This window comes from Coffea arabica, chromosome 3c, assembly GCF_036785885.1.
Source record: "Coffea arabica cultivar ET-39 chromosome 3c, Coffea Arabica ET-39 HiFi, whole genome shotgun sequence".
NCBI classification, from domain to species: Eukaryota; Viridiplantae; Streptophyta; class Magnoliopsida; order Gentianales; family Rubiaceae; genus Coffea; species Coffea arabica.
This window is the reverse complement of record NC_092314.1, coordinates 36,638,077-36,664,860: the sequence shown is the minus strand read 5'-3', so window position 1 is coordinate 36,664,860 and position 26,784 is coordinate 36,638,077. Positions and strand designations below refer to the sequence as shown.

Genomic DNA, 26,784 nt, shown 5'->3' with positions numbered 1-26,784 from the left:
TCCTTCTCGTGCTCCTTCAAAAGGTGGTGCCAGGTACATGTTGACTTTCATTGATGATTACTCAAGGAAAGTTTGGGTCTATTTTCTTAAGCATAAAAATGATGTTTTCTTAACTTTCAAGCAATGGAAAGTTTTGATTGAGAAACAAACAGGAAAACATGTTAAGCGGTTGAGAACAGATAATGGCATGGAATTTTGTGAAGGTGAATTTAATGAATTTTGTAAGAATGAAGGAATTGCTCGGCATCACACCGTCAGGATGACGCCTCAACAAAATGGTGTGGCCGAACGTATGAACAGAACGCTTTTGGAGAGAGCAAGATGTATGATCTTCAATGCAGGGTTGACAAACGACTTTTGGGCAGAGGCGATCAATATGGCCTGTTATATTGTCAACCGTTCTCCTTCTGCATCTCTTGATTTCAAAACTCCTGAGGAAGTTTGGTCAGGTACTCCTGCTGATTACTCCAATTTAAAAGTTTTTGGGTGTCCAGCATACATGCACGTGAATGATGGAAAATTGGAGCCTAGGGCTAAAAAGTACATTTTTCTTGGGTATGCTTCTGGGGTGAAAGGATACAGATTATGGTATCCTGATCCCAAATCTCCAAAATTTGTAATCAGTAGAGATGTTACTTTTGATGAATTATCTATGTTATCTTCCAAGAAGGAGTCTTCTAGTCCTTGTACTACTGATAGTACACAGAAGCAGGTGGAGCTTGATATTGGCAGTTCTGGTCCTTCTCAGACCAAATCTTCGATTCATCAAATGCCAGTAGATACACCTGAATCTACTGTTGAAGATAGTTCAGAAGAAGAGGAGTATTCCATAGCCAGAGATAGACAAAGAAGAGACATTCGACCACCACAAAGATATGCAAATTTAGTTGCATATGCTTTATCTGTTGCAGAAAAAACTGATGCAGTTGGTGAGCCTTCCACCTATTCAGAAGCAGTTTCTTGTGATGATTCTGCAAAGTGGTTGATTGCGATGAATGAAGAAATCGAATCTCTTCATCAAAATGAAACTTGGGTTCTTGTAAAGCCGCCGTTAGCTAAGAAAATTGTTGGTTGCAAGTGGGTCTTTAAGAAAAAGGAAGGTATTCCAGGGGTTGAAGATGCAAGATATAAAGCACGATTGGTTGCAAAAGGCTATAGTCAGGTACAAGGTGTTGATTTTAATGATATATTCTCACCTGTTGTTAAACATAGCTCTATTCGTGTTTTGCTTGCTTTAGTTGCCATGTATAATTTGGAGTTAGAACAGCTTGATGTTAAGACAGTTTTCTTATATGGCGAAGTTGAAGAACAAATTTATATGAGACAACCCCAGGGTTTTGAAATTGAAGGTAAGGAAGACCATGTTTGCTTATTAAAAAAATCCTTATATGGATTGAAACAGTCTCCAAGACAATGGTATAAGAGGTTTGATTCCTTTATGTTGGGTCATGGTTATTTGAGGAGCATGTATGATAGTTGTGTTTACTTCCGGAAGTTAAATGATGGTTCTTTCATTTACTTATTGTTATATGTTGATGACATGCTCATTGCTGCCAAGAATTTGTCAGAAATTCACACCTTGAAACTGCAGTTAAATAGTGAATTTGAAATGAAAGATTTGGGAGCAGCTAAGAAAATTCTTGGCATGGATATTAATCGAGATCGAGGAGTAGGGAAGTTGTTCTTGACCCAGAAAAATTACCTTGAGAAAGTCTTGGAGCGTTTTGGCATGAAAGATGCTAAACCAGTATCTACTCCTCTTGCTAGCCATTTTCGGCTATCTGCTGCTCAATCACCAAAATCAGATGAAGAAGAAGATTATATGACACGGGTTCCTTATTCCAGTGCAGTCGGCAGTATTATGTATGCAATGGTTTGTACTCGTCCAGATATTGCACAAGCAGTCAGTGTTGTTAGCAGATATATGTCTTGCCCTGGTAAAACACATTGGCAGGCTGTGAAGTGGATTCTCAGATACTTGCGAGGTACTTCAAATGCATGTTTGGAGTTTGGAAGAAATAATAATACTTTGGTTGGTTTTGTAGACTCAGACTACGCTGGAGATCTTGACAGGAGAAGATCATTTTCAGGCTATGTATTTTGCATTGGCGGTTGTGCTGTTAGTTGGAAAGCTACTTTACAACCTGTCGTAGCTTTGTCTACTACAGAAGCAGAATATATGGCTGTGACCGAGGCAATCAAAGAAGCCTTGTGGTTGAAGAGTTTATTTAACGAGCTAAGTCTATATCAAGGTGTTACTGATATTCACTGTGATAGTCAAAGTGCCATACACTTGACTAAAGATCAGATGTATCATGAGAGGACGAAACACATTGATGTGAAGTATCACTTCATTCGGGATATCGTTGCTGAGGGAAAAGTCTTTATTCAGAAAATCAATACTAAGGACAATCCAGCCGATATGTTTACGAAACCTCTTCCACTTTACAAGTTCAAGCAGTGCCTGGACTTGGTTGGTGTTCATTGTTGGTGATTTACGCCCATTGGGGCTTATGTGGAGAAGGTGGAGTGATTTTACTATTGACGATGGTGGGACTCAAAATTATGCCAAGGTGGAGATTTGTTGAGCCGCAATTCTTCAGCCGCAATCCTTGACTGTGGCAGAATTTCCTCATCTCACATCGCCTGAAGCAGAAGGAAAGCCTCCCAAATACAACTATAAAAAGGGGGCTCATATGAAGGTTTCAATCGCACCACTCAAGAGAGTTATATGTGCTATTAGCTTCTTGAGTCATCTAGCCCATTCAGTCAAATATTTTAGGCTCTCTTGTTTTGAGTTTAGGAATATTTTCTAAACTCTTTTATAAGTGCCTTATTGGCCTAAGAACCACTTTCCTACGGCTTTTGTATTTCTTCTTCATAGTAGAAATATTGCTCCTTCCTCGCCCGTGGACGTAGGTCAATTTGACCGAACCACGTAAATCTTCTGTGTCTTTTATTTGCTTTGTTATCCGTCTTTATATGGTCGGTTTTACCGCCTAATTATTATATGGCTGGTATCTACCGCCTATCTATTATATGGTCGGTTATACCGCCTAATTTGTGCTAACTTGAGTTTGTCTATTTCCTGGCCCGGTCCTAACAAACTCACCGTTGCTATCCTCGAGCAGTAAATGCACATGAAGAATACAAGGGAATGCCACAATTGTCTGTAACCCTTATGCTTCAAATAGAAATGAAGATTCTAAGAACTGCAATAATAGTTTTTGAGAATCACCACAATTACCTCACGAATGATGGGTGTGAATAAATAAAGCTCTTTGCCATCTCCTCAACTAATCCGATTTTCAGAAAAGCTAAAACATCTCCGCCATATCATTGTCTTCTCCACCGCTGTTACAATTGCTATTGTTCTACATTTTCATTAGTATTCTTTGAAATCTAATAGCATTTGAAATGAATCAAATTATTGACAACAAAAAGGAAGTAGGATCTATTGACAACAAAGAGGATGAGAGACAGAGCTGGAGGTGCGATTGGCAAGGGATTTTTTGTTTTTGGTTGGGCTTCTCGTTCCATCTTGTTTTTCCATTTTCAAGCAAATGGCGTCGATTAGTGTTATAGTGTTATGAAATAACAAAAAATGTGGATGTCCCTTTGTATTTCCAAGGGGATTAATTCATGATTTTATGGCTACATTATGTATAGAAGTTACAATCCATAAATCTATTCATGTAGTGGAGAAACCGTTTCATAGGTTTCTTCATATTATTGTAGTAGTGGATGTTTAATACGATTTATGTACCTTTAATCTTGTAGTGCCTATATATAGAGGTACATTGAGCCCCTTTGGGGTACTTTTGTATCTTGTTGAAATATAAGGATATCATTCTCCCTTTCTCTACTCATTTCTCTAATACTTCTTCAATTCCCATTGTAGTATTTCATTTTATTAGTTTTATAACACGTTATCAGCACGAAAGCTCTACTTTTGAGCAAAAGGTGAAAACGGAGGCGCTACTTTGAACAAAAGTGAAGCACAAGATTTTGCCGAAATTCTGCACGTATTTCTTCAAGTGACTTTTGAGGTAAATTTCTAAGTCAAGTGACTTTTGAGGTAACTTATTTTAATTTCTTATGGCTAATCTTACGAAACAAGAGTTCGTACCTCTTGATATTTCTGAAAAAAATTATTTATCATGGGTATTGGATGTTGAAATCCATCTCGAGGCAATGGGTCTTGGTAACACTATTGTTGAAAAAAATGAATCCTCAAACCAACACCGTGCCAAAGTTATGATTTTCCTTCGTCATCATTTAGATGAAGGATTAAAAATAGAGTATCTTACTGTCAAAGATCCTCTTGGCCTTTGGCAAGATTTGAAAGAAAGATTCGACCACCTGAGGTTGGTCGTTCTTCCAAAAGCCCGATATGATTGGCTTCATTTACGGCTGCAAGATTTTAAATCTGTCAATGAATATAATTCAGCTATGTTCAGAATCACTTCTCAATTATCATTATGTGGCGAAAAAGTCACTGATGAAGATATGTTAGAGAAAACATTTTCTACTTTTTATGTCTCTAACATGCTCCTGCAGCAGCAATATCGAGAGAAGGGGTTTAAAAAATATTTTAAACTTATTGCATGTCTTCTCTTGGCTGAACAAAACAATGAATTGTTGCTGAAAAACCATGAGTCCCGACCAACTGGTGCAAGTCCATTTCCTGAAGCGAATGCGACCTAATTTCAAAATTCTGGTCGAGATCATGGACGTGGCCGTAGAGGTGGCCGTGGAGGAAGCCGTGGACGTGATCGTAGTAAATTTGTGCCTTGTGAAAATTTTAACCGTGGCAAACAACAAAATATTTCCCAAAAGAGGGAAAATAACTACGATCAGAAAAATGGAGAAAAGAAAGTTTATGAAGAAAAATGCTACCGGTGTGGTATGGAATGTGAGAGCCCGAAAAAAAATTTTTAATTAATTTATACCATTTAATTCTATTCCTTGTCATGCATTTTCCTTATATTATTTTACTACATTCATTTTCTGGGGCACTGTATAAGGGAATATAGTTTTTCAAATCATTTTCTTGGTACAAGTTAGTCTACATTAATTTCGAAGTGCGTTATAGACGTGGGACCCGCTAGTGTGATATAATTTTGGTGACTAAGTGAGTTTTGTGCTAAGTGTTATTATTTTACAAGGTGTTAGGAAATGATTAGAGGGTGGTTATATGATGTAACCATTGGAAACCAAAGGATTAAAGAAAATACTAGAAGGGCCAAGTGTTGCAAACCCATTGGAGGTTGGACTTTGACCTAATTTTCACCTTTACTAAAAACCAAATTTTGACCAAAATTTCTTCATTTTCCTTGCTTCTTGGCCGACTTTCTTGAGAGAAGAAACAAGAGAGAGCTCTTCAATTTCTTGCTTCCAAACTTGCTCAAATCTTGAGTTTTAACCAACCAAATTTGAAACTACATCATACAAGTGCTTAACTAGGAAGGTTGAAGGGTTTGGTGGAGTTGTTTTGAAGAAAGAAAGACTAAGCCACCATCTTTCTTGAGGATTCAAGGTATCTTGCTTGCAAACTCCCTCTTTGTCTCTAATAGTTTCCAATTAGTGGTTTAAAGTTGTAGTTTTGGTAGTTTTATGAGCATATTTCATAGTTGGAAGTAGTATTATGGAATTTCCAGGTTAGGGTTTCATTTCCCCTCATTCTGCCCGGCACTGTTCCTCATAGTTAGAGGCCAAATTGGCCTTAGCTTAAAACATGAAAGTTGTAGGGAATGATATTTTATAGTTTTTTACAAAATTTCAGGCCAATCGGTGCAACGTAGCCTGTGAAAAGACTGAAATACCCCTGCTGCCCTGTTTCTACCCGAACTTGATAATTGCTTCTGTAATTGGCTAATTTGATTGGGAATACTTCTGATTTAGTTGTTGATGTCTTCTTAAGAATTATATCCTTGTATCTTAGCTTTCAAATGGCTTTGGAATCACTTGAATTGGAGTTGTATATGCTGAGATAATTCGGAAATACCCAGACTGGTCTAGGTAGGAGTTCAGCGAACAGGGTTGTCATTTTACCCAATCTGACCGTGACTTTTCACCTTGATCCTTACCGAATTAGGTTTTGGCCAAAACATAAAAGTTGTAGCTAATAGTGTTAATCTGCCTGTAAAATTTCAGCTTGATCTGACCATTGTAGCATGTGAAATGGCCGAAATACCCTTGACTGTCCATGAAACCTGTTTCGCGCCCAGAATTCTGTTTTCGTGTAGTTTTCCATTTGTGATCACGAAAATACATGATTTGGCCTTGGAGGTATTCATAAGAAATGTAGGGTTGTGTTTTAGCTTCAAAACACCATAAGATACACTTCAATCGGACTTCGGTAGCCTGAGTTATTGCTGTTTAACAATTGTGCGGTTAGCCAACCTGTTTGTGAGATTCTGGTTTCCTATATTTCAATTTTGACCTAGCTACACTATGCTGAGTGGCCTTCTTCAACCTTGTAGCCCCCTGACTTAGCTTCAAAATGGTATAAGTTACACCTCAATCCGATAAGCGTAGCCTCGGATGTGCCCATTCCGCAAAACCCGTCAAAACTGTCTTTTGTAAACCTCGTTTCCGCATTTGTTGTTAGCTTAAATTTTTGTCCTTGTCTTGTCTTGAGCATATTGAGTGGCTGTTTATGTTGTGTGTAATGTTGGGATTGCTTGAGAAAAACAATGAAGCCATAAATGGCTGGAAAATAGGAAAATACAAAGGGCGTGCTGCCCAAATTTTCGTTCGAGGGCTAAATTTCTATTTGAACTTGTATATTTTTCGTTTGGCAAATACTATGACCGTTTTCCATCTTAAAACATGATACCATTTCCATTTGAACCTTCAAATGTTTATTTACTACTTCATACCAAAATATAGAGGTATGACCTAAGGTTTTCTCAGTCAAGACATGTAGGCCATAATACCTACTTGAATGTATATTGATTTTGAACCACATAAACGATTCCGAAAAATAATATTTCTGAGCCTATCTAGTTGGATTCCGACTTGACTTTGATTCAAGTGTTTTCCATTGGAACTGTTATAACCCTTTAAGTTTGGTTTATGACACCCTAGTTGTTTCCGTCCACAGATCTAAATGGCTTTATTTTCACTTTAAAGTCACATTTATCCGTTTTACTCGTAACTAGTCGAGTTCCTTGATTCCACTTACTTGTTTTGCTAGATGAATTGTAATATTCTTTCTCGTCGAATCATAGGTTTTCTCGGTGACCGAGGGTAAGATCCGATAGAACATTTTGGACGTTATTTTGCATAATTCGGTGAGTGTTCCTTGTTTGCTATATTTTCTTGACTTCATGACTTGTATTATTGTTTGATAACGTGTTAAGTGCTTTCAATGATTTCCAAAACGAGTTTCTAGGCGGGTGTGTACTTTATCGCACCCGACCTAAATAAATGTGAAATTTTCAAAGATTGAATGATTGGAACGTTACTTGTGCATGAATGTAAGCCTTTTGGCTAAACTGGGTCCTACCCCTTGTTACCGATCGACTCAAGCCAGAAGCGGACTCGGTCGGGCGATTTGGTGACCTGGGTGAACGTTTGGTATACTCGAGTATTACCTTGTAGGTTGGTGGAGGTTGGTGGAGCCTGGCCAATATCCAGGAAAGGTTGAATGAAATGAACGAACGAACGAACGAGAGTTTTATTGATAAATGAAAAATGCATTTTCAAACGAATGAAGGAATAAGGGGAATGACAGGAGAACGAACGAATGAACGAACGTATCCTTTTCATGTGTGACTTATTGTAAATGTTGTAAATGTTTCTTGACTTATTGTTTGATTTATGGCTTGATTCTATGTTCGGAACCTCACTGAGCTTTTAGCTCATCCCTTTAGTTTTGTTTTCCTTAGCAGGGGAAGGCGAGCAAGGGGCGAGAGCTCTGTATCGACTGGTTGGGTCTAGTTTTGGTTTTGTTTTGATTCTCGCCCTAGTGCTTGGCACGGGCTGGTTGTATGGTGACTTGAGAACTTTTGTATTCTCGACGGTTGTACTTTTTTCTGAGATAGCAATGTATATAAGTTTTGTTTTAAGTTTTGGATCCTCGTTTTGCTCTTTCTTGTGGTTCTATTTCTGATTTGTGTGAATGAACGACTGAGTCCCGGCGAGAGTTGGGCAGGCGGTTCGCTGAACCCTCTGGTTCGCCTAAGGGGAAAGTGGGGCTGTCACATGGAAGGTCATTGGTCTCGTACCTGTCGTACGGCCGAACATCTTGTTGACCTCTATCAAGCATCATTGAAAAAGAAAGACAAAGGCGTTGAGACAAATTTCATTGATCAAAAGAATGACTATGATGATACTGATGATGCTGATATGACACACCTCGATGTTGCTGATTTTTTTTAGCATCCTGAAGATGTCAACAAATACTCCATGATTATTTAAATATTTTTATGATGCTTTATCTTTTATGTAATTTTTCTTTCTATTGAATATTTATTTTCGCATCTTTATTAATATTTATTTTTGTTTGAAATTTTCTTCCTGAAGAAGAAATGGATGTCAAATATTTGGGATTAAATAATAGTGATGATGACATTTGTCTCATTGATAGTGCTACTACGCACACCATATTGAAAAATAAAAAATATTTTTCTTGTTTAAAAATGGGAAAGACAAATGTTAATGCCATTAGTGGTAGTGCAAAATTGATTGAAAGCTCCGGAAGAGCCACTATATTTCTCCCTGAAGGGACTAAAATTATTGTAAATAATGCACTATTCTCTCCCAAGTCTCGAAGAAACTTATTGAGTTTTAAAGATATTCGCGAAAATGGATATCATATCGAGACAATGACTGAGACAAATGGTGAATTTTTATTAATCACAAGTATCATTTCTAGGCAGAAATGCGTATAAGAAAAATTACCTTCTTTTTCTTCTGGCTTATATTATGCACAAATTAGTGCAATTGAAATTCATCACCTAGTAGACCAGAAGTCTACTCATCCCAATGATTTTATGGTTTGGCATGATCGTCTCGGACATCCTGGATCTATAATGATGAGACGAATAATTGAGAATTCACATGGCCACTCATTGAAAAATAAAAAAGTATTAAAAGCCAATGAATTCTCTTGTGTTGCTTGTTCTCAAGAAAAATTAATTATTAGACCAACACAAGTTAAAGTTGGGACTGAATCCCCTGCATTTCTAGAACGAATTCATGGTGATATATGTGGACCTGTAGATCCACCATGTGGACTATTTCGATATTTTATGGTGCTAATTGATGCATCAACTAGATGGTCACATGTATGTTTATTATCTACTCGCAACCTGGCGTTTGCGAGATTGCTTGCTCAAATAATTAAATTGCGAGCACAATTTCCAGCTTATCCAATAAAGAAAATTCGTCTAGATAATGCTGGTGAATATTCGTCACATGCTTTTGACGATTATTGTATGTCCATTGGAATAACTGTTGAACATTCTATAGCTTATGTTCACACACAAAATGGTCTAGCCGAATCACTTATTAAACGGCTACAATTAATTGCTAGACCATTGTTGATGAGGTCTAAACTTCCTTCATCTGCTTGGGGACATGCTATTTTACATGCAGCAACACTTGTGAGAATTAGGCCGACAAGTTATCATACTTATTTTTCCCTACAATTAACTTTTGGCTATGAGCCCAATATTTCTCATTTACGAATATTTGGTTGTGCGGTATATGTACCGATTGCACCACCCCAACGTAGTAAATTGGGCCCCCAAAGAAGATTGGGGATATATGTCGGCTATGAATCACCTTCAATCATTAAGTACATGGAACCATTAACAGGTGATTTATTTACTGCGAGATTTGTAGATTGTCATTTTGATGAATCACATTTTCCGACATTAGGGGGAGATAAAAATCAACCTAAAAAGGAAATTACTTGGAAAAAATCGTTGAATTTTCTTGATTCTCGTACTAAAGAATGTGAATTAGAAGTTCAAAAGATTATACATTTGCAAAAAATTGCAAATCAATTACCGGATGCATTTAATGACTCCAAAAGAGTTACTAAATCACATATTCCTGCTGAAAATGTTCCAATTAAAATTGATGTCCCTGAAGGACAAATCACAAGTGCTAATGAGTCTAAAGCACGCTTGAAGCGTGGGAGACCTCTTGGTTCCAAAGATAAAAATTTTCGAAAGAAAAGAGGAGTAGATGAATCAACAATTAGTAACAAAATTCAACCTCCTGAAGAGGTCGCTTCTAAAGAGCCAATTCTTGAAGAGAATGAAATTATAGAAAATTCAATAAATTTTGTCACTTCAAGAAAAAGTTGAAACCGGAAAGAAATAATTATTGATAATATTTTCGCATATAATGTAGCACTTGATATTATGGCAGAGGACGAGGATCATGAGCCTAGATCGGTTGATGAATGTCGAAGTAGAAATGATTGGCCAAATGGAAAGATGCGATCCAATCTGAATTGGACTCACTGGCTAAAAGAAAAGTTTTTGGACCTATAGTCCAAACACCTGAAGGTGTAAAGCCAGTAGGATATAAATGGGTAATTGTGAGAAAAAGAAATGAGAAAAATGAAATTGTGAGATATAAAGCAAGACTTGTAGCCCAAGAATTTTTACAAAGGCCTGGATTTGATTATAATGAAACGTATTCACCTGTAGTGGATGCTATTACATTTAGATATCTTGTGAGTTTTGCAGTACATGAAAAATTAGATATGCGTCTAATGGATGTCGTTACTGCATATTTATATGGGAATCTTGAAAATGATATTTATATGAGAATCCCCGAAGGATTCAACATGCCTGAAGCATGCAAATCAAATCCTAAAAATATTTATTCTATTAAATTACAAAAGTCTCTGTATGGGCTCAAACAATCTGGACGTATGTGGTATAACCGCCTCAATGAATGTCTGACAAAAGAAAGTTATACCAATGATCCAATATGTCCATGTGTTTTTATCAAGAAAAATGGATCAAATTTTGTAATAATTGCTGTATATGTTGATGATCTAAATTTGATTGGAACTTCTGAAGAGATTCAAAATAGTGTTGAATATTTGAAAAAAGAATTTGAGATCAAAGATTTTGGAAAAACAAAATTCTGTCTTGGTTTACAAATTGAGCATTTGAAAGGTGGAATTTTTGTCCACTAAACTGCTTATACCCGAAAGGTATTAAAGCGATTTTATATGGACAAAACACATACATTGAGTACCCCAATAGTTGTCAGATCATTAGATCCTAATAAGGATCCTTTTAGACCACGAGAGGAAAATGAAGAGATACTTGGTCTTGAAGTACCATATCTCAGTGCAATTGGTGCACTAATGTATCTTGCTAATTGTACAAGACCTGATATATTATTTGCAGTAAATTTATTAGCAAGATTTAGTTTCTCACCTACAAGACGACATTGGAATGGTATTAAACATATTTTTCGCTATCTCCAAGGAACAATAGATCTTGGTTTATTTTATTCAAATAAATCCAAACCTGAATTGGTTGGTTATGCTGATGCTAGGTATTTATCCGACCCGCATAAAGTAAGATCTCAGACTGGTTATTTATTTACATATGGAGGCACAGCCATTTCTTGGCGATCTACAAAGCAATCACTAGCGGCTACTTCATCGAATCATGCTGAAATAATAGCAATTCATGAAGCCAGTCGAGAATGTGTTTGGTTAAGATCAATGACCCACTATATCCGGAAGAATTGTGGGTTATCCTCCGACAAAGAAAATTCTCCAACTATATTATATGAAAATAATGCAGCTTGTATAGTTCAATTGAAAGGAGGATATATTAAAGGAGATAGGACGAAACACATTTCACCAAAATTCTTTTTTAATCATGATTTGCAAAAGAATGGTGAAATTGATGTGCAACAAATCCGATCAGATAATAATCTGGCCGATTTATTTACCAAGGCATTACCAACTGCGACATTTGAGAAATTGGTGAAGAATATTGGAATGCGACGATTAAAAGATCTCAAATGACGTTTGCATCAGGGGGAGAAATTATTACACAAGAATAGTGTACTCTTTTTCCTTCACTAGGGTTTTTGGTCCCATTGAATTTTTCCCTAGTAAGGTTTTAACGAGGCATATTTTTTGTGTAATGGACATTCAAGGGGGAGTATTATGAAATAACAAAAAATGTGGATGTCCCTTTGTATTTCCAAGGGGATTAATTCATGATTTTATGGCTACATTATGTATAGAAGTTACAATCCATAAATCTATTCATGTAGTGGAGAAACCGTTTCATAGGTTTCTTCATATTATTGTAGTAGTGGATGTTTAATAGGATTTATGTACGTTTAATCTTGTAGTGCCTATATATAGAGGTACATTGAACCCCTTTGGGGTACTTTTGTATCTTGTTGAAATATAAGGATATCATTCTCCCTTTCTCTACTCATTTCTCTAATACTTCTTCAATTCCTATTGTAGTATTTCATTTTATTAGTTTTATAACATATAGGACCTTTTTTCCTTTTATAAGTCGAATAGGGTAATATTTGTGACACGTTGCACCTTGTCAGTCATAAAGAAATTTTCATATGGCCAACAGCATACCAGTCACGAAAACATCCTGTTACGACGTAGTTTTATCTTTTTTTTTTTTTTTTTGTGACTTGTCCTAGTAGTGAGCCACAAAAACTCATTTTTTCTTGTATTGTTTTGAACTACGCTCATATATGTCGGGCCTTTTGTTGATTTTTGCTTTCACTGAACCTTGGCTTATAGTTTGTACCTGATTTCTAGAGGTGTCAAAATGGATGATTTGGACCATTTGAGTTGGTTAAAATAGGTAATGGGTATAAGTAAATCAACTTATTTATACCCATTTAATTAAATAGATATAAATGGATAAGTCAAAAAATGAATTAGATAACTCAATTACCCATTTATTTTAACTTTTTGCAAACTCATTTAAATTCATTTTTACAAACTAAGTTATCAATTTATACCACCCTTTGTACCCATCATTAGTTTAAATATTTACTTACAATACTCAATAAGCCTAATTATCAATTTTTTTCTCTCCGTACTCTATATCGCAAAATTACATACTATTTAATAATTGAACAATAAGAATATAAAAAATTGAACTAAATACTATAAAAGTTAACATAAAAACTTAATCCAAAAATTTTGAACCCCTAGCATTTTTTTCGTATGTAAATTTAAAATTTCATTTTAGAAAGGTAAGAAAAGAGGATAAAATTTGTCATAAATTGGTAATGCTAAAAAATGAGCAAGGTTACAAACTAAGAGAAAAAAATGATCAAATAAAACCAACAAATAATAACAATAATGAAACAAAAGTAGTTAATATCATGATAAAATGAAAATTTTGAAAAAAAAATGGGGAGGGAAGAGAGGAGACTTGGGGAAAGACAATTTTAAATGAGTTAATTGAATTTGATAGATTATCCAATAATATATATTTGTATTATTGAATAACTCATTTATATCCATATGCAAAAAATTTAAAATAACCATATCCATCTATTTATGAGCGGATATGAGTAAATTTAATTAAATAGATTTGTTTGCCACCTATATTGATCTGCTAGTTGGTGTAGGTTTACGTAGAATCAAGGGAATATCTGACCAACGTAAAACCGTGGGATTAATAATGTGGCCGCTTTATAAGGTGGTAGGTTTTGAAAATTAAGGAACTTGTATTATAGCAAGGACAAAACGGGAAGAGTCAAAGAGAATTGTGGCGGAAAAAGGGATCACAAGTTTTTTGAGTGTCCCAAACTTCACTTTCTTGAAAACTAAAGCTTCAGTACTGTAAAATCTAGATATTTGTTGGGCAATGCTATTCATAGTCTTTATTTAACTTTTTTCACAGACTTAATGAGCAATGCGTGATAGTATGGTTGATGTTGGTGCAAATGATGTACGTGTTATAAAATATAGTAAACAATTAGATATTTTATTGAAATAATTTATTTACAGGATTAATCTTTTTTACATTAATAACAGTGAATGCATAATACATGTAGATCAAGTTCGAATATAAGTTAAAACTAAGAGCAAATTATATTTTACCCCTTGTGATATAATTAATTTTCACATAACTCCACTCTAATTTTAAAAATAATATATAACTCCCTCATAATTTGGATTCAAGTGTTAATGTGACGGAAATTATGGAATCTATGAAAATGTTGAAATTACCCTTGTTTAAAAACTAAAATGGGTTAAATAACCAAAATATATAAATATAATATGCATGGCACTCTAATCCCGTACGATTTTATATTTTACCATATAATTCTCCTATAATTTAAAATTTTACCATATAACCCCCTTATGACTTTCAATATATATACATAACGCCCTTGTGATTAATAAATAATTTTTAACTTTACATAGGAGTTTTTTTAATGTTTTGGTTAACTCTATTATGGATTACAAATTTCATCATTTTGACACTTTAATTCAAACCATGAGGGAGTTATATAAAGTTTTTGAAATCATATGGGGTTTATGTAATAAAATACTAAATTATAGCGGATAAAGTATAATTTGCCCTAAAATTAATTGTCATGTGTCTGGACCCGTTGCATTAACTGTTATTTCAAAGCGTTGTTTTATTGTACATCGGACAATCCAGCGCATACAACCACCGTATTGACTAAAAAGCAGTCAAAGTATGTGAAACTAAAATGGTGTGTGAAGAAATCGCAACGCTAGATAGTAAGATATAGGCAACAAACTTGAGAACCATTTGGCAATTGGCATCCAAGTCATAGCCATGCCATTCAGACTTGTAGCAGCAATCTTAGCCTACTTTCTGGCTCACATCGCAGCTGATGCAGCAGCTTCCGACGATGTTGCGTTCATCTATCAAGGATTTCAATCATCACATCTAAGCCTGTATGGATTAGCCACAGTCACCAAAAATGGCCTCCTGCGGATAACCAACACCACCAAATTACAGACGGGGCATGCCTTCTATCCTAATCCCATCAATTTCAAGAGCACATCTAATAGTTCAGCTTTCTCCTTTTCCACCCAATTTGTGTTTGCTATGGTACCTGAAGTCTCAGTCGTGGTTAGTCCGGGAATGGCTTTCGTGATTGCACCAACAAGAATCCTTACACGAGGGCCTTCCACAAAGTTCATTGGGCTCTACGATGGCAGCGCCACTGGCAGTGGAACAAATCACTTTTTTGCAGTGGAGCTAGACACTTTCCTAGACCACGAATTTGCAGATATCAATGACAACCATGTCGGCATTGATATTAACTCTGTGAATTCCACGGTGTCCCGGCCAGCAAGTTACCAATCTAATAACAGGAATTCATTTGACAACTTAACTCTTAGCAGCGGCCAACGGATGCAACTCTGGGTGGAATACGATGGGGTGGATGGGAGAATCGATGTTACATTAGCTCCAATAGCTGCTGCTAAACCAAATACTCCTCTTTTGTCTTTGTCATATGATCTTTCGCCAATTTTACAGCAAACAATGTATGTTGGCTTTTCTGCATCCAGTAGTCCACTCGACATAGGATTAACTTGTTTTGTACTGGGATGGAGCTTCAAGATGAATGGTGATGCGCAAGCGCTTGATATCTCTCGGCTGCCCAAGCTACCTTGGTCTGGAACTAAGAAAGTTTCTAAATTTTTCATCGTGGGATTGCCCTTGCTTTCCTTACTTTGGCTGTTGATTATAGCTTTTGGTGTAGCTTATTATTTAAGGAGGAAGTGGAAGTTTGCAGAAGTGCTGGAAGAATGGGAACTTGCGTATGGGCCTCACAGGTTCAAGTACAAAGATTTATACATTGCCACCAAGGGGTTTACAGAAAAACAGCTGTTAGGGGAAGGAGGATTTGGCCGGGTCTACAAAGGCGTTTTGCCAACAAACATGGTTGAGGTTGCTGTCAAGAAGGTCTCTCATCAAGCAAGACAGGGAATGAGAGAATTTGTTGCAGAAATCGTCAGTATTGGTCGCTTACGCCATAGAAATTTAGTACCGTTCTTGGGTTATTGTCGGCGTGAAGGAGAGTTACTTTTGGTATATGAGTTCATGTCCAATGGTAGTCTGGACAGGTTTTTGTACAACCAACCAAAGTACACTCTTAACTGGAGCCAAAGATTTCGAGTCATCAAAGGTGTAGCATTAGGATTACTCTATCTACACGAAGAATGGGAGCAAGTAGTGATCCACCGAGATGTAAAAGCTAGTAATGTGTTGCTAGATTGTGAACTGAATGGAAGACTAGGAGATTTCGGCCTCGCAAGGCTATATGATCATGGAACTCTCCCTCAAAGCACCCATGTAGCGGGATCTCTTGGCTACCTTGCCCCTGAGCATAATAGGACTGGGAGGGCCACAACGAGCACTGATGTATATGCTTTTGGGGCCTTTTTGCTAGAGGTTGCCTGTGGAAGAAGGCCAATAGAACCCCGAGTAGCACCAGCAGAGAATGTCATTTTGGTTGATTGGGTATTTTCGTTCTGGAAATCAGGCGATATTCTCCAGGCAGCTGATCAAAACTTGGGTACTGAGTATGTGAAAGAGGAAGCAGAGCTGGTGCTGAAACTGGGCTTGTTATGCTCTCATTCAGAGCCCAAACTTAGACCAAGTATGAGGCAAGTTCTGTTGTACTTGGAGGGATCAGCTAGCCTGCCAGATTTATCATTATTGGCCACGGGCATTTCTGCTGTTGGTCTTGGCTTTGCCTATCCTAGTGGTTTTGAAGATATTACATCCTCATTTGCATCTTCCACAGAAAAATGTTTTTGACATTCTGTAGCAGACTCTCTTCTCTCCGGTGGTAGGTGAGTAAGAAGCATATCTTTCTGCCGTGGTAAGTTTGAAAAGAAGAAAAAATAAGGAAAAAAGAAAAAAGCTTCTATTCCTGTGATTATTTTGTTAGGTGGCTTGTTTTATGTATTAAAGCTTTAGAATTTGCAATGTGTCGGTAGTCTAAGTTTCTGTACTTCTTTCGTTGTTTATATTGTCTGTTTTTCAGTTTTCTTCCTGACTTGTCAAAAGGATGAACACATGGCAGCTATGCATAAGGTTAATAATGAAATTGTTGCACTAAACCATTCGGAGAAGCGTCCTGTAAAATGCCAAATTAAGCATCCAGTTTCATTTCATTCTTCCATCAATCTTCAAAATTAGCGTAATAACAGTTTTCTTTGTATTCATTATGTCTGTGGAGCTAAGAAAAGAAGAGTAGCTTTCAAAGTGCAATCAAAGAAAAACTGCTAATCATGACAAAGGTTTAAAAACTATCCGTTTAATTTGCCTGGAAAAAATATACAAGAGGCACAGTACAGTCATTATCAAATACTTATTCATTGCATTTGCACCCACCTAGTTACCAAACAAACTTGGTATAGTTACAGTATTTGGGGATTCGTAAAGTTACAGTATAGTTAGCTAGTACTAACATCGTATTTTAATATGATTCATCGTATTTCAATATTTTACCTTTGTGCTTGTTCACGTTTTTTAGTACTAGTGTAACGTTTAAAACATCAATACGCACGATCCTTTGTGTTTCTGAACATGTAAATTTAGCATACCGTTTGCTTTAATAAGCAAAGGTCAAAATATGGAGAACAAATATTCTCATATTAAAACAAAGGGAACCACAGCAAAAGGAAAGGCCAATTGTCTTGACTGTGAAACATGGGAACCAAAATAAACATCAAATGTTATACATTAGGGACAACCTGCTTAATTGGAAAGGTAGATATGTTTGTGTAGATAGGATTGAAACTAATATGATTCAATCGCCCTTCTCGCTCTTTATTTTTTAAATTCTACCTCTCTCTCTCTCTCCCTATGCAGGCACACAAATGGCTCAATGATAAGGGTCTTGGCTATTTATCGAGGAGGTCTTAGTCTATTAGTTAAAGTTGAGACCCTAGAATCTAGAGGTTCTAGATTTTAATCCTCCACTCTATTTTTTAAATTTCACTCCTCTCTGCTAGAACATAATAATAATAATAATAATAATAATAATATATGGTTTAGATCGAAGCATGTATTATTAAAATGATCTTTATTATTGACTTCAATGATTTGGAGAAGGATTAAAAAAAAAACAGTAGTCTACGGTGTAATGACTCCATTATACTAGTACTAGTAAAATATAACCATGCACTTGCAGATTCTTTAGTGGATTTGTTTGGGTATCAATTTTTTTAGCAAAAAATATTTTGCTTATATCATAAACATATATTTTAGTAAATTTTTATTTTTTAATCACATGTTCATCTCACATGCATTACATCAATAAAAAAATATATAATAGTATTATTTCAAATAATATTTCTAAACACTCTCCTACTCTCGACCAAACTAATCTCGACCACATGCAAACAATCCAAATCTAGTATCTGGACGTTTCCCTGTAAGAGAGTACATCCCATTTTCCAGCATCTTAGGGATCACCTACAAGTTTTTTTTTTTTTTACGACAACGACATTTTTATAACCTAATATATTTTAATCAAAAGGGAGGGGAGGTAAAGAAACTATGTCTAAGGAGCTAATAGATATAAAAATCTAACTAGACCAAAGAGGTGCTCTGACACCTTTTTTTTAAATTTTTCACTATATGTGAGATTTGAACACCCGATTTATAATTCAAAGAGAAACCTAATTCCTTTTTTATGGCCACTGAATCAAATCTTTGGTGTTATCACCTACAAATACTTGACAATTCATTTGACATGTTCACTAAGAAAAGTCTTCAGACAAGTACAATTCCTCTATACATACTGAAGTCTTATCCACTCATAAATGAATGGTCCACTTTTAGACAACGGTAGTTGGTAAATTTAAAGTCAGATTATTAGCATAGTGGTTGATGTATTAATCTCACCAACAATCCTCTAAAGTTTTCTGTAGCCTGAAAATGAAACCATGCTCCTCCGCGGCATCACCATCCCTCTAGAATCCGTCTGTACGTTGAACATGATGATGACATACATATCTGCTTCGGTTGTGCGGTGGAAAATGTTCCTTCCATCACTGTAAAGACTAACTTGTATGCTTGAAATTAGTCTCTATCCAAAGAAAACAAAAGGAGAATTCACAATCTGGCACATTATATTGAATTATCAGGCTATTAATACCTCCCTTGAACTCCCTGGTTACAAAAAAGCTATTGCTAGGAACATGGGCACATGTCACGTCAACAAGGGACTGTAATTATTGGAAAATGCAAAAAAGAAAAAAAAAAGAAAAAAAGACGACAGCATAGTTCTGTTTAACATAAATTAACATAGCAAAGTTCTGAGCACTTCTATTCTAAGCTTCAGTAAACCCACTCGGTTAAGGCATCAAGGTTTAAAAACATTTATTGTTCCTATCGACACAATTATTGTTTCTGTCCTCCCTGGCCTTCTTGTAAATCCCCACGAGTTCCTTGGCTCAGGGGCCACCAAGGAACCTTCCTTGGATTGGACTGTAGGTAGGGGTTCAAATCTCACTTGTAAAAAAAAAAATTTAAGAGTAATATCATAGGATTCCTTTGATCTAGTCAGGTTTGTATATCTTTTAATTCCTGATACACAAGTCTCCTTAGACTCTTTCTGCCCTATAAATTCAGATAAAATAGGTTATATAATTATTGTCGTTATCAAAAAATAAATAGTGCCCTCGTGGTTTGACTTTGTATGTTTTGATGAAGTTGGAAAGTTATGGTGGCTATTATTTTCCGTTTTTAATGGTTACACTGATGGTTTTTGTAATGTAAAATGGTATGCTTGATCCGAAACAAATGCGTTTGATTTACACCGAATATCTATACTATATATAAAGGGAGAGAGAAGGGTTAGATGTAAACTTTTTGTGTTATTTTATATTCTTTCTAAATTATCCTTGATAATTACCCAATTTCAACTTTCGTATACCCTTCTTTCAACTAATATGTATTTCTTATTATTATTTATTAAATCTCAATTTTTATTAGCTATTACTAATTATGGTTATGAATTATTTACTAAATAATTATTTGTTTATATGTTTTATTTTAGTGAATTTTCTACATATTTACTATTAGAACATAAAACTAAATCTCTTGAAAATGATTTCAAATATACTCCAAAAAATTTAGCACAAATTTTTTTAGTAGCTGCACATTCGCATGTACTTTGAACATTAGTACTGAATAAATCAAAGAGATTACTTTGGCAAAGTGCTTTGATAAATTGAAGCAGCAGTTGGATAATCAGTATTGGACTTTCCCTCTGAGTTAGAAACTAGGACGTGTAGATTATGGGAAAGGGTTTGGATTTCAAAACCATTGACATTTAAGCAACATGGACTGTATTAGAGAAATAAATGAATTATCTCTATCATGATTAGGCTAAATATGTTTTCTTGCCAGAGTGATCTAAAGTAAAAAAAAAAAAAATTATGGAACCAATTAACTGCAATGGAAACATAGCAAGTGTTAATTTATTCAAAAATGGTTTAAGATGATGGCAACTGATATCCATAACTCTGAAAAGAGAAATTCCTCAGGATTAACTAAAACACGAAAATCACATGAATAAAACATAACTACACAGTAAGCAATTCCGCTTTTGTCTTTCACGTTTCTTTTTCATTTCAAGAACGGTTAGGTGATGGTATCACTTCTAGCCTGCGAGATCCTGATTCGTTAATATATATGTCATAATGAAAGGAATGTTGGCGTAAATAATCTGACCAAATTTAAGAGGCTCAAAATTAAGTTAGTTTTTTGCGATAATGTAATACAAGATTATCAGTGAAGAATTCATAATGTCTCAGCCATTATCATCTCGCTTTTCTATCCACTGCCAAAAGTCTGAAAATATCAAAGTCCGCTATCTTTGAGTTCTTTGTTCTATTTAAGACAACATTGCTAGCTTGTTGATCAGCGAGAATCTCCATGCAGCTAAAGATCTCCACTTGCTATTTCTTCTATGGTCTTGCATTTTGTTGACCAATGCAAGACTATTGCTTTTCTGTGCCTGTGTCAACATAACCAAACCACAAACAAACTATCCACTAAGAAGTTATTAAATAACCATGTAGACACCAAATTTTTTTCAAAAAAAAATTATTAATTTTTATTATATCTTTATTTATATCATTGTTTAAATAATCATTTTATTTTATTTTTGTAGGAAAAAAGAAAAGAAAAAAATGGAATTTTCAAAAAAAAAAATTCTCACGCGCGTCTTCTTCCTCCATGCAGCGTACCAGAAACCAGTACGAGGAGGTTGGTTTTGAGGCAAGAAAAATTCGTTTTTGCTTCCCATTTTCTTTCTCCACGAGTTTAGCAAGTACTAGGGACACCTCATCACTTAATTCCATCAAGAAAGACAACTGGAAATGAATCTAAGGGACCAAAACTTGCCACCAAAAAAACCAGCCCATATCCACTATAATTCTTAGGGTTTTAGGGGATTTTGTTTCATTTAAAAGGTATAGATAAGTTTCTGAAAGGGGGGGAGAGTAAGAGAAAACGACAGAGAGAAAAAAGAGAAAAAACCGAGAGAGAAAAAAATGTTTCAGAAAAATTTTTCCAGAAAGCGGGTTGGTCATCTACCCATCTTCGATCTCGATTTTCTCCTTCGATCCAACTTCGTTGGAGGAGATTTTTGTTTCTACGTAATCTAGGACGTTAGTAGGAAAGATTTATCTGAAATTTTTCCCAATAAATGTCAGGAAGCCTTTGAATCGAGTCATCAAGTTGCGGGTTCGCCATCACCGATGTTGTTGCAATTTTTCTTGAAACTTCAACAAATCCTCTTCCCTCACATTTTCAGATTGCAATCTCGTCTGAAAGGCATCCTCATGTATCTCCATGTCTTTTCCTTGCTTGATTCGATGATTATACAAGAGATTTGAGTGTGTTTATGAAAGTTTATGTTCAAGAAGCTTGCATCCTCATTTTGGCATGATTATTTCATTTTTTGGACCTTGTTTGAGGTTTGAGTGAGTCCACGATGCCATAAGCTTCGTATATATGAAAAAATCCGGCCTCAAAAGTGAGAAAAAGGGGCTTCCGATGAGGTTTCGGCCAGTTTGGCCGGAATTTTTCTAGTTTCCGGCTGATCGACCACCGAAAACTTCATATCCGCCAAAAGTGTCTGGATCTTTGATTTTCTATTTTTGCTCCAATTATATTTGATCCATTAAAGTGTAAATTGAGTGTGTTTTGGGTTTGGAAACCGGGCGAAGAGACTATTCTCTTAGGGTTTAAGGTATTGGGCTTGAAGGATCAAGGCCAGCTCCTCGGTTGATCTGAGACTAGTGGAATGTGATGGGCTAGTTTTTGTTTTTCGGGGAGTGGTCTGCTCTATTTTTCCTTGTGCTGAAGCAGTTTGGCCCAAGCCCAACAAGAAAGAGAAAGAAAAAGCCCAGATCATTTGTTATGGAATCAGCAAATAATTTTGCAACTAAGTCCTTGATCTTTTGAGAAATTTCATGATGGCTCTAAAATTTTGAATTTTTTATTTAGATCCTTAATTTAATTATATATTGGTCTCTAAACTTTATTTTCTTTTGATTTCAACCCTTAATCTCTTTGAAAATTATGATTTGACCCTAAAAACTTTTTAATTTTTTGCAATTAGGTTCTTGATCTTTATTATTTTTTAACTACAATGCATTTAATTGTTAATCATGCTTCATTTAAATGTATTTAATTAGTAACTTTTAGAAATTTTATGTTTATTCATATTTCTTTATAATAATAATAAAGTGAATTTGCTATACGTTTACACTGTCTTTTAAATTGTTAATTAAATTGGTGGCGTGACTAATTTGTTGATTTTAGAGTATAAATAGGGCAAAATTCTACCTCATTTAACCACTACTTCAAGGGAGGTACTTTCTATTATTATTTTAGGTTCTTTTATGTGCTCCTGTGTGTTTTTTATGCGTAGTTGCATGTTTTAAGTGTTTTTTCCTTTATTTACTCATTTTATTCATTTCAAGTTTTCATTTATTTTATTTAATTTTTGATGATTATTTGGGAGGCATTTAAATGCTAAATTGTAATAGATAGGTGCCCAAAAAATGTATTTAGTTAAACCATGTAATAGATAGATTTTATTTTTTTGCCCTAAAATGTAATTAGTTAGATAAATGTAAGGGTTAAAAACAAAAAAACTCCCTGTGGTATATCAAATATACAGAAAAGCCCCCGTGATTTCAAAACATACAAAATAACACCTCATGTTTTGAACTAAATTGTAAACTAACAAAATTTATTAAACTTAACGGAAAACTTAACGGAATCCGGTAAATTTAACGGTGAACTTAACAGAATCCGGTAAGTTTAACGGTAAACTTAACGGAATCCGGTAAGTTTAACAGTCGAAACTGTCATTTTCGTTAAATTTAAAAAATTTTGTTAGTTTATAATTTAGTTCAAAATATGAGGTGTCATTTTCTATGTTTTGAAACCACGGGGGTTTTCTGTGTATTAGATATACCACAAGGGTTTTTTTTGTTTTTTACCCTAAATGTAATAGATAGGTTTATTATTTCCAAAAATTTCCCTTTTAGATTGTAGTTAGAGCCCCCAATATAATAGTTAGTTTTTATTTGCTTGCATGCTAGTGTGCTTATGTGTTTCTTCGTTTTCTTAAGATTTTTTGCATCTAAATATTATGTCTATGTGCTATGTGCTCTACATGTTTTATATGTTTTATGTGTTTATTTGTTTTAATTATATTTTATATGTTTTGTATATTTATAATGAATGCATGACGTCACCACACTAATCCAATGCTAGTTGTCGCTTTTCTCGCTGATTTTCCACTAGTCCAACGCTAGTAAGGACTTGTAGAAATTGGATAGTCCAATATTAGATCCTTTAGGTTATTTTCGCGCTAGAGTCATATCTTGTATGACATTTATTGTATTTCACGCATTTTTCTATTTTAGTTTATTTTCATTTTTACATGATATTTTCCCCTACTATTATTCCCTTACCCTCTATCCGTTTGGACTATATTATTTAGAATTGCATCTCATTTTAAGAAATTAGAAATAAAGCTAATCCATTTGCTTGGCATAGGTTAGGATAGTCACCCTTCAAATATAGGAAATAGACGAATATAGTTTTTTTAACTTTAACGCGCTATTACCCCTCTATAAGAAGGAAAATTGAGTCACGAATTTTTTTAATATAGTTTTTTTAACTTTAACGCGCTATTACCCCACTATAAAAAGGAAAATTGAGTCACAAATTTTAGTCCCCTGTACCCATCATGTTGCATTCCCTCTTCTAGGTCATGTATAATTATCTATATATTATAATTTATTTTTTTGAGTCTCATCTTTTGCATTTTTTGTAAGCTCTTCAAATAATCATTTTTGAGCATCACAATTAATGTGATTTGAACCAATTGAGTTTTGAAGAGACATCTCACCCTTCCAGATATCCCTTAGGTTTAGATTTGCATCCATATAGAAGCATCCTAATGTGATAAGTTTTATTAGATTAGACAAATTTTTGACTAATCTTGCAACTAATCTTGGTTAGGTTGAAAGGGTGCCTTAAGTTTGAACATATCAAATCATTGCTTTCCTTTCCTTAAACAATGACTCCCAAAGTCTTTTATCTTATTTTCAAAGATCTAGAGTCATTTAAAAAGGTTTTTATTTGTTTTCATTTAAAAATATATTTTGAATGACTTGGTACACCTAAACTCAATACCAAGTGGCGACTTTTATTTTTCCTAAAAAACCCTTTTTAGACTAAATTTTGAGCTCAAAACGTCGCACTTTATATGTCCCATTTTAGGCCATTTTTCTTTATTTTCTAAAATCAAAAACTCATTTTACTAACTCCTTCTATATTATTTTAAAAAATGGGACACGACAACTTGTATTAAATTCTGTAAATATATGACTCAAAACTGTAAAATATCAAGAAAACCCCTATATGTGTAGAAAAATTCAAAAAAGCAACAGAACCCCAAACTCCTTTTTCGTATAATTAATACTAGGGGGAAAGTGCACGGGTGTTTGGTGCCTGTGGTTAAAGAGAATTTTTCATTGGACAAATAATAGTACATTCTGGAAAGAAATAGTCATTAAATATGATAAAATTAATAATAGTACATTCTAATTGCAGCACACACTTGTATGCTTTACTTTATCAATGTTTTTATAATTTTACCATTCCCAAAAGACCCCTATAGATGTTAGTTAAAAATCGTCCAAGAGGAGATATAAGTTATTTTAGACAAAAGAATACTCTCCAACGGTTAGTTATAGCAACGTGTTAATTGTACAATGTGTTAATATGTTTATGTGTTAATTACACAACAAAAGTCACACTTTAATTAAACGTGTCTATAACACCATTTCAGTAATTACACCAACACATAAACTTATATGAGTTGTACTCGATGCAAAAACGATTACAAAATAACTCCATATTCCAGAAATATCCAAATGTTTCCATAAATCAAAGATTTAAATATACCAAAATGAGAGCATTTTAGTAAATATATCTAAACACATGCTGCTCTCAGTCGTCCCAAAAATTTTTAAAAAACTACACAACATTCTATATTTTCAAATAGCCTCTATTCATGCAATTGAAATTCAAACCCTCTTTGATTTCAAGTCATTCTTATATAGTATAAGAATATAATGACTACTAAAGTTGAGTCCTCCAACACAGGGAGGCCTCTACGTGGAAATTTATACTTTCTTTTGAGACAAAATAGGCTATTTTAGGTTTTCTTTTTTTCTTGGTTCTCTCTACTTTGTTTTTTCCATCGAAAGAACCCAATGTCACCTCTTCTCCGGAAAGCTATGAGCAACGCACGGCAGAAACAACCAATAAAGAAGAAGAACTGCCACTCGGCAAACAAGAACGCCTAACCATTGCTTGAAAATAACGGATACAAGATACCATATACATATTAAAGGTGGCAATTTGTACCAAGTTCCAATGGGCTATCCATGCCCAAAAGAACTTTGGATGGGATGGGTATTGTAATTTGATATTGGGTTTAAAATGAGATACATCCCAATTGTACCTATTATTTGATGGGAAATGTTGGGAAATACTTGGGTACCCATTGGGCCCAAATATCTTTCCAAAAAATTCATTTATCCAAAAATTCATCTTTGATTTTTTTTTTTTTGCAAAAATCTGATTTTTTTTCACTTCCATTTTCTTTCTTTTCCTTTCTTCACTTTCGTACAAAAGAAAACCAGTTAAGTAAAAATGATTTCATTTAAACAACTTCAAAAAAATAAAGATAACAATAAAAATAAAATGAATGGGTAAAATTTTGGTGTCTACAAGAATCAATGCTTTACTAACAACTGTTGGCACCCTTTATGTTGATTTTATGCTAATTGTTGAACTATCTACATAGATTTCTGTATGCAACCATGTTATCAATTTTTAATCAGGTTCTTCGTTTCTGTGCTAGCTTTATTCAGCATTTAATGTGAATTTTTTTTGTATCAAATTTTGAAAATTTTAAGAATGTCAATAAGAATGAATTTGGTGTTAAAAAATCTTGTTTCTAGTTCTTGTGTCAGACAACATTATGGGTAAGGTTGGAATATGACTGTATATCTATCTTTTCTTTTATTTGTTAATCCAATTTTTGGATTAATCCAGGGAGAAGATTTGTTCATTCTTACCAAAATGTTATGTCTTTTAAAAGTAACTGTTGATCGTTCTAGAGTGTAAATGAATTCAGGAAAATATAAATTCATAATAAGATCAAAAGAAATTTAATAAATAAAAATATTAA

The 26,784-nt window shown here is 34.7% G+C and overlaps 1 protein-coding gene and 1 pseudogene across 1 annotated transcript; both read left to right on the top strand.

Moving 5' to 3' along the window:
* Positions 1-4,194: 4,194 nt before the first annotated feature.
* LOC113735877 (uncharacterized) lies at positions 4,195-4,707 on the top strand. Its single transcript, XM_027262848.1, has one exon. It carries the CDS (start codon positions 4,195-4,197, stop codon positions 4,705-4,707), a length of 513 nt encoding a protein of 170 aa, XP_027118649.1.
* Positions 4,708-14,686: 9,979 nt separating this feature from the next.
* LOC113735002 (L-type lectin-domain containing receptor kinase IV.1-like) lies at positions 14,687-17,133 on the top strand (annotated as a pseudogene).
* The last annotated feature ends 9,651 nt before the right edge of the window (positions 17,134-26,784 follow it).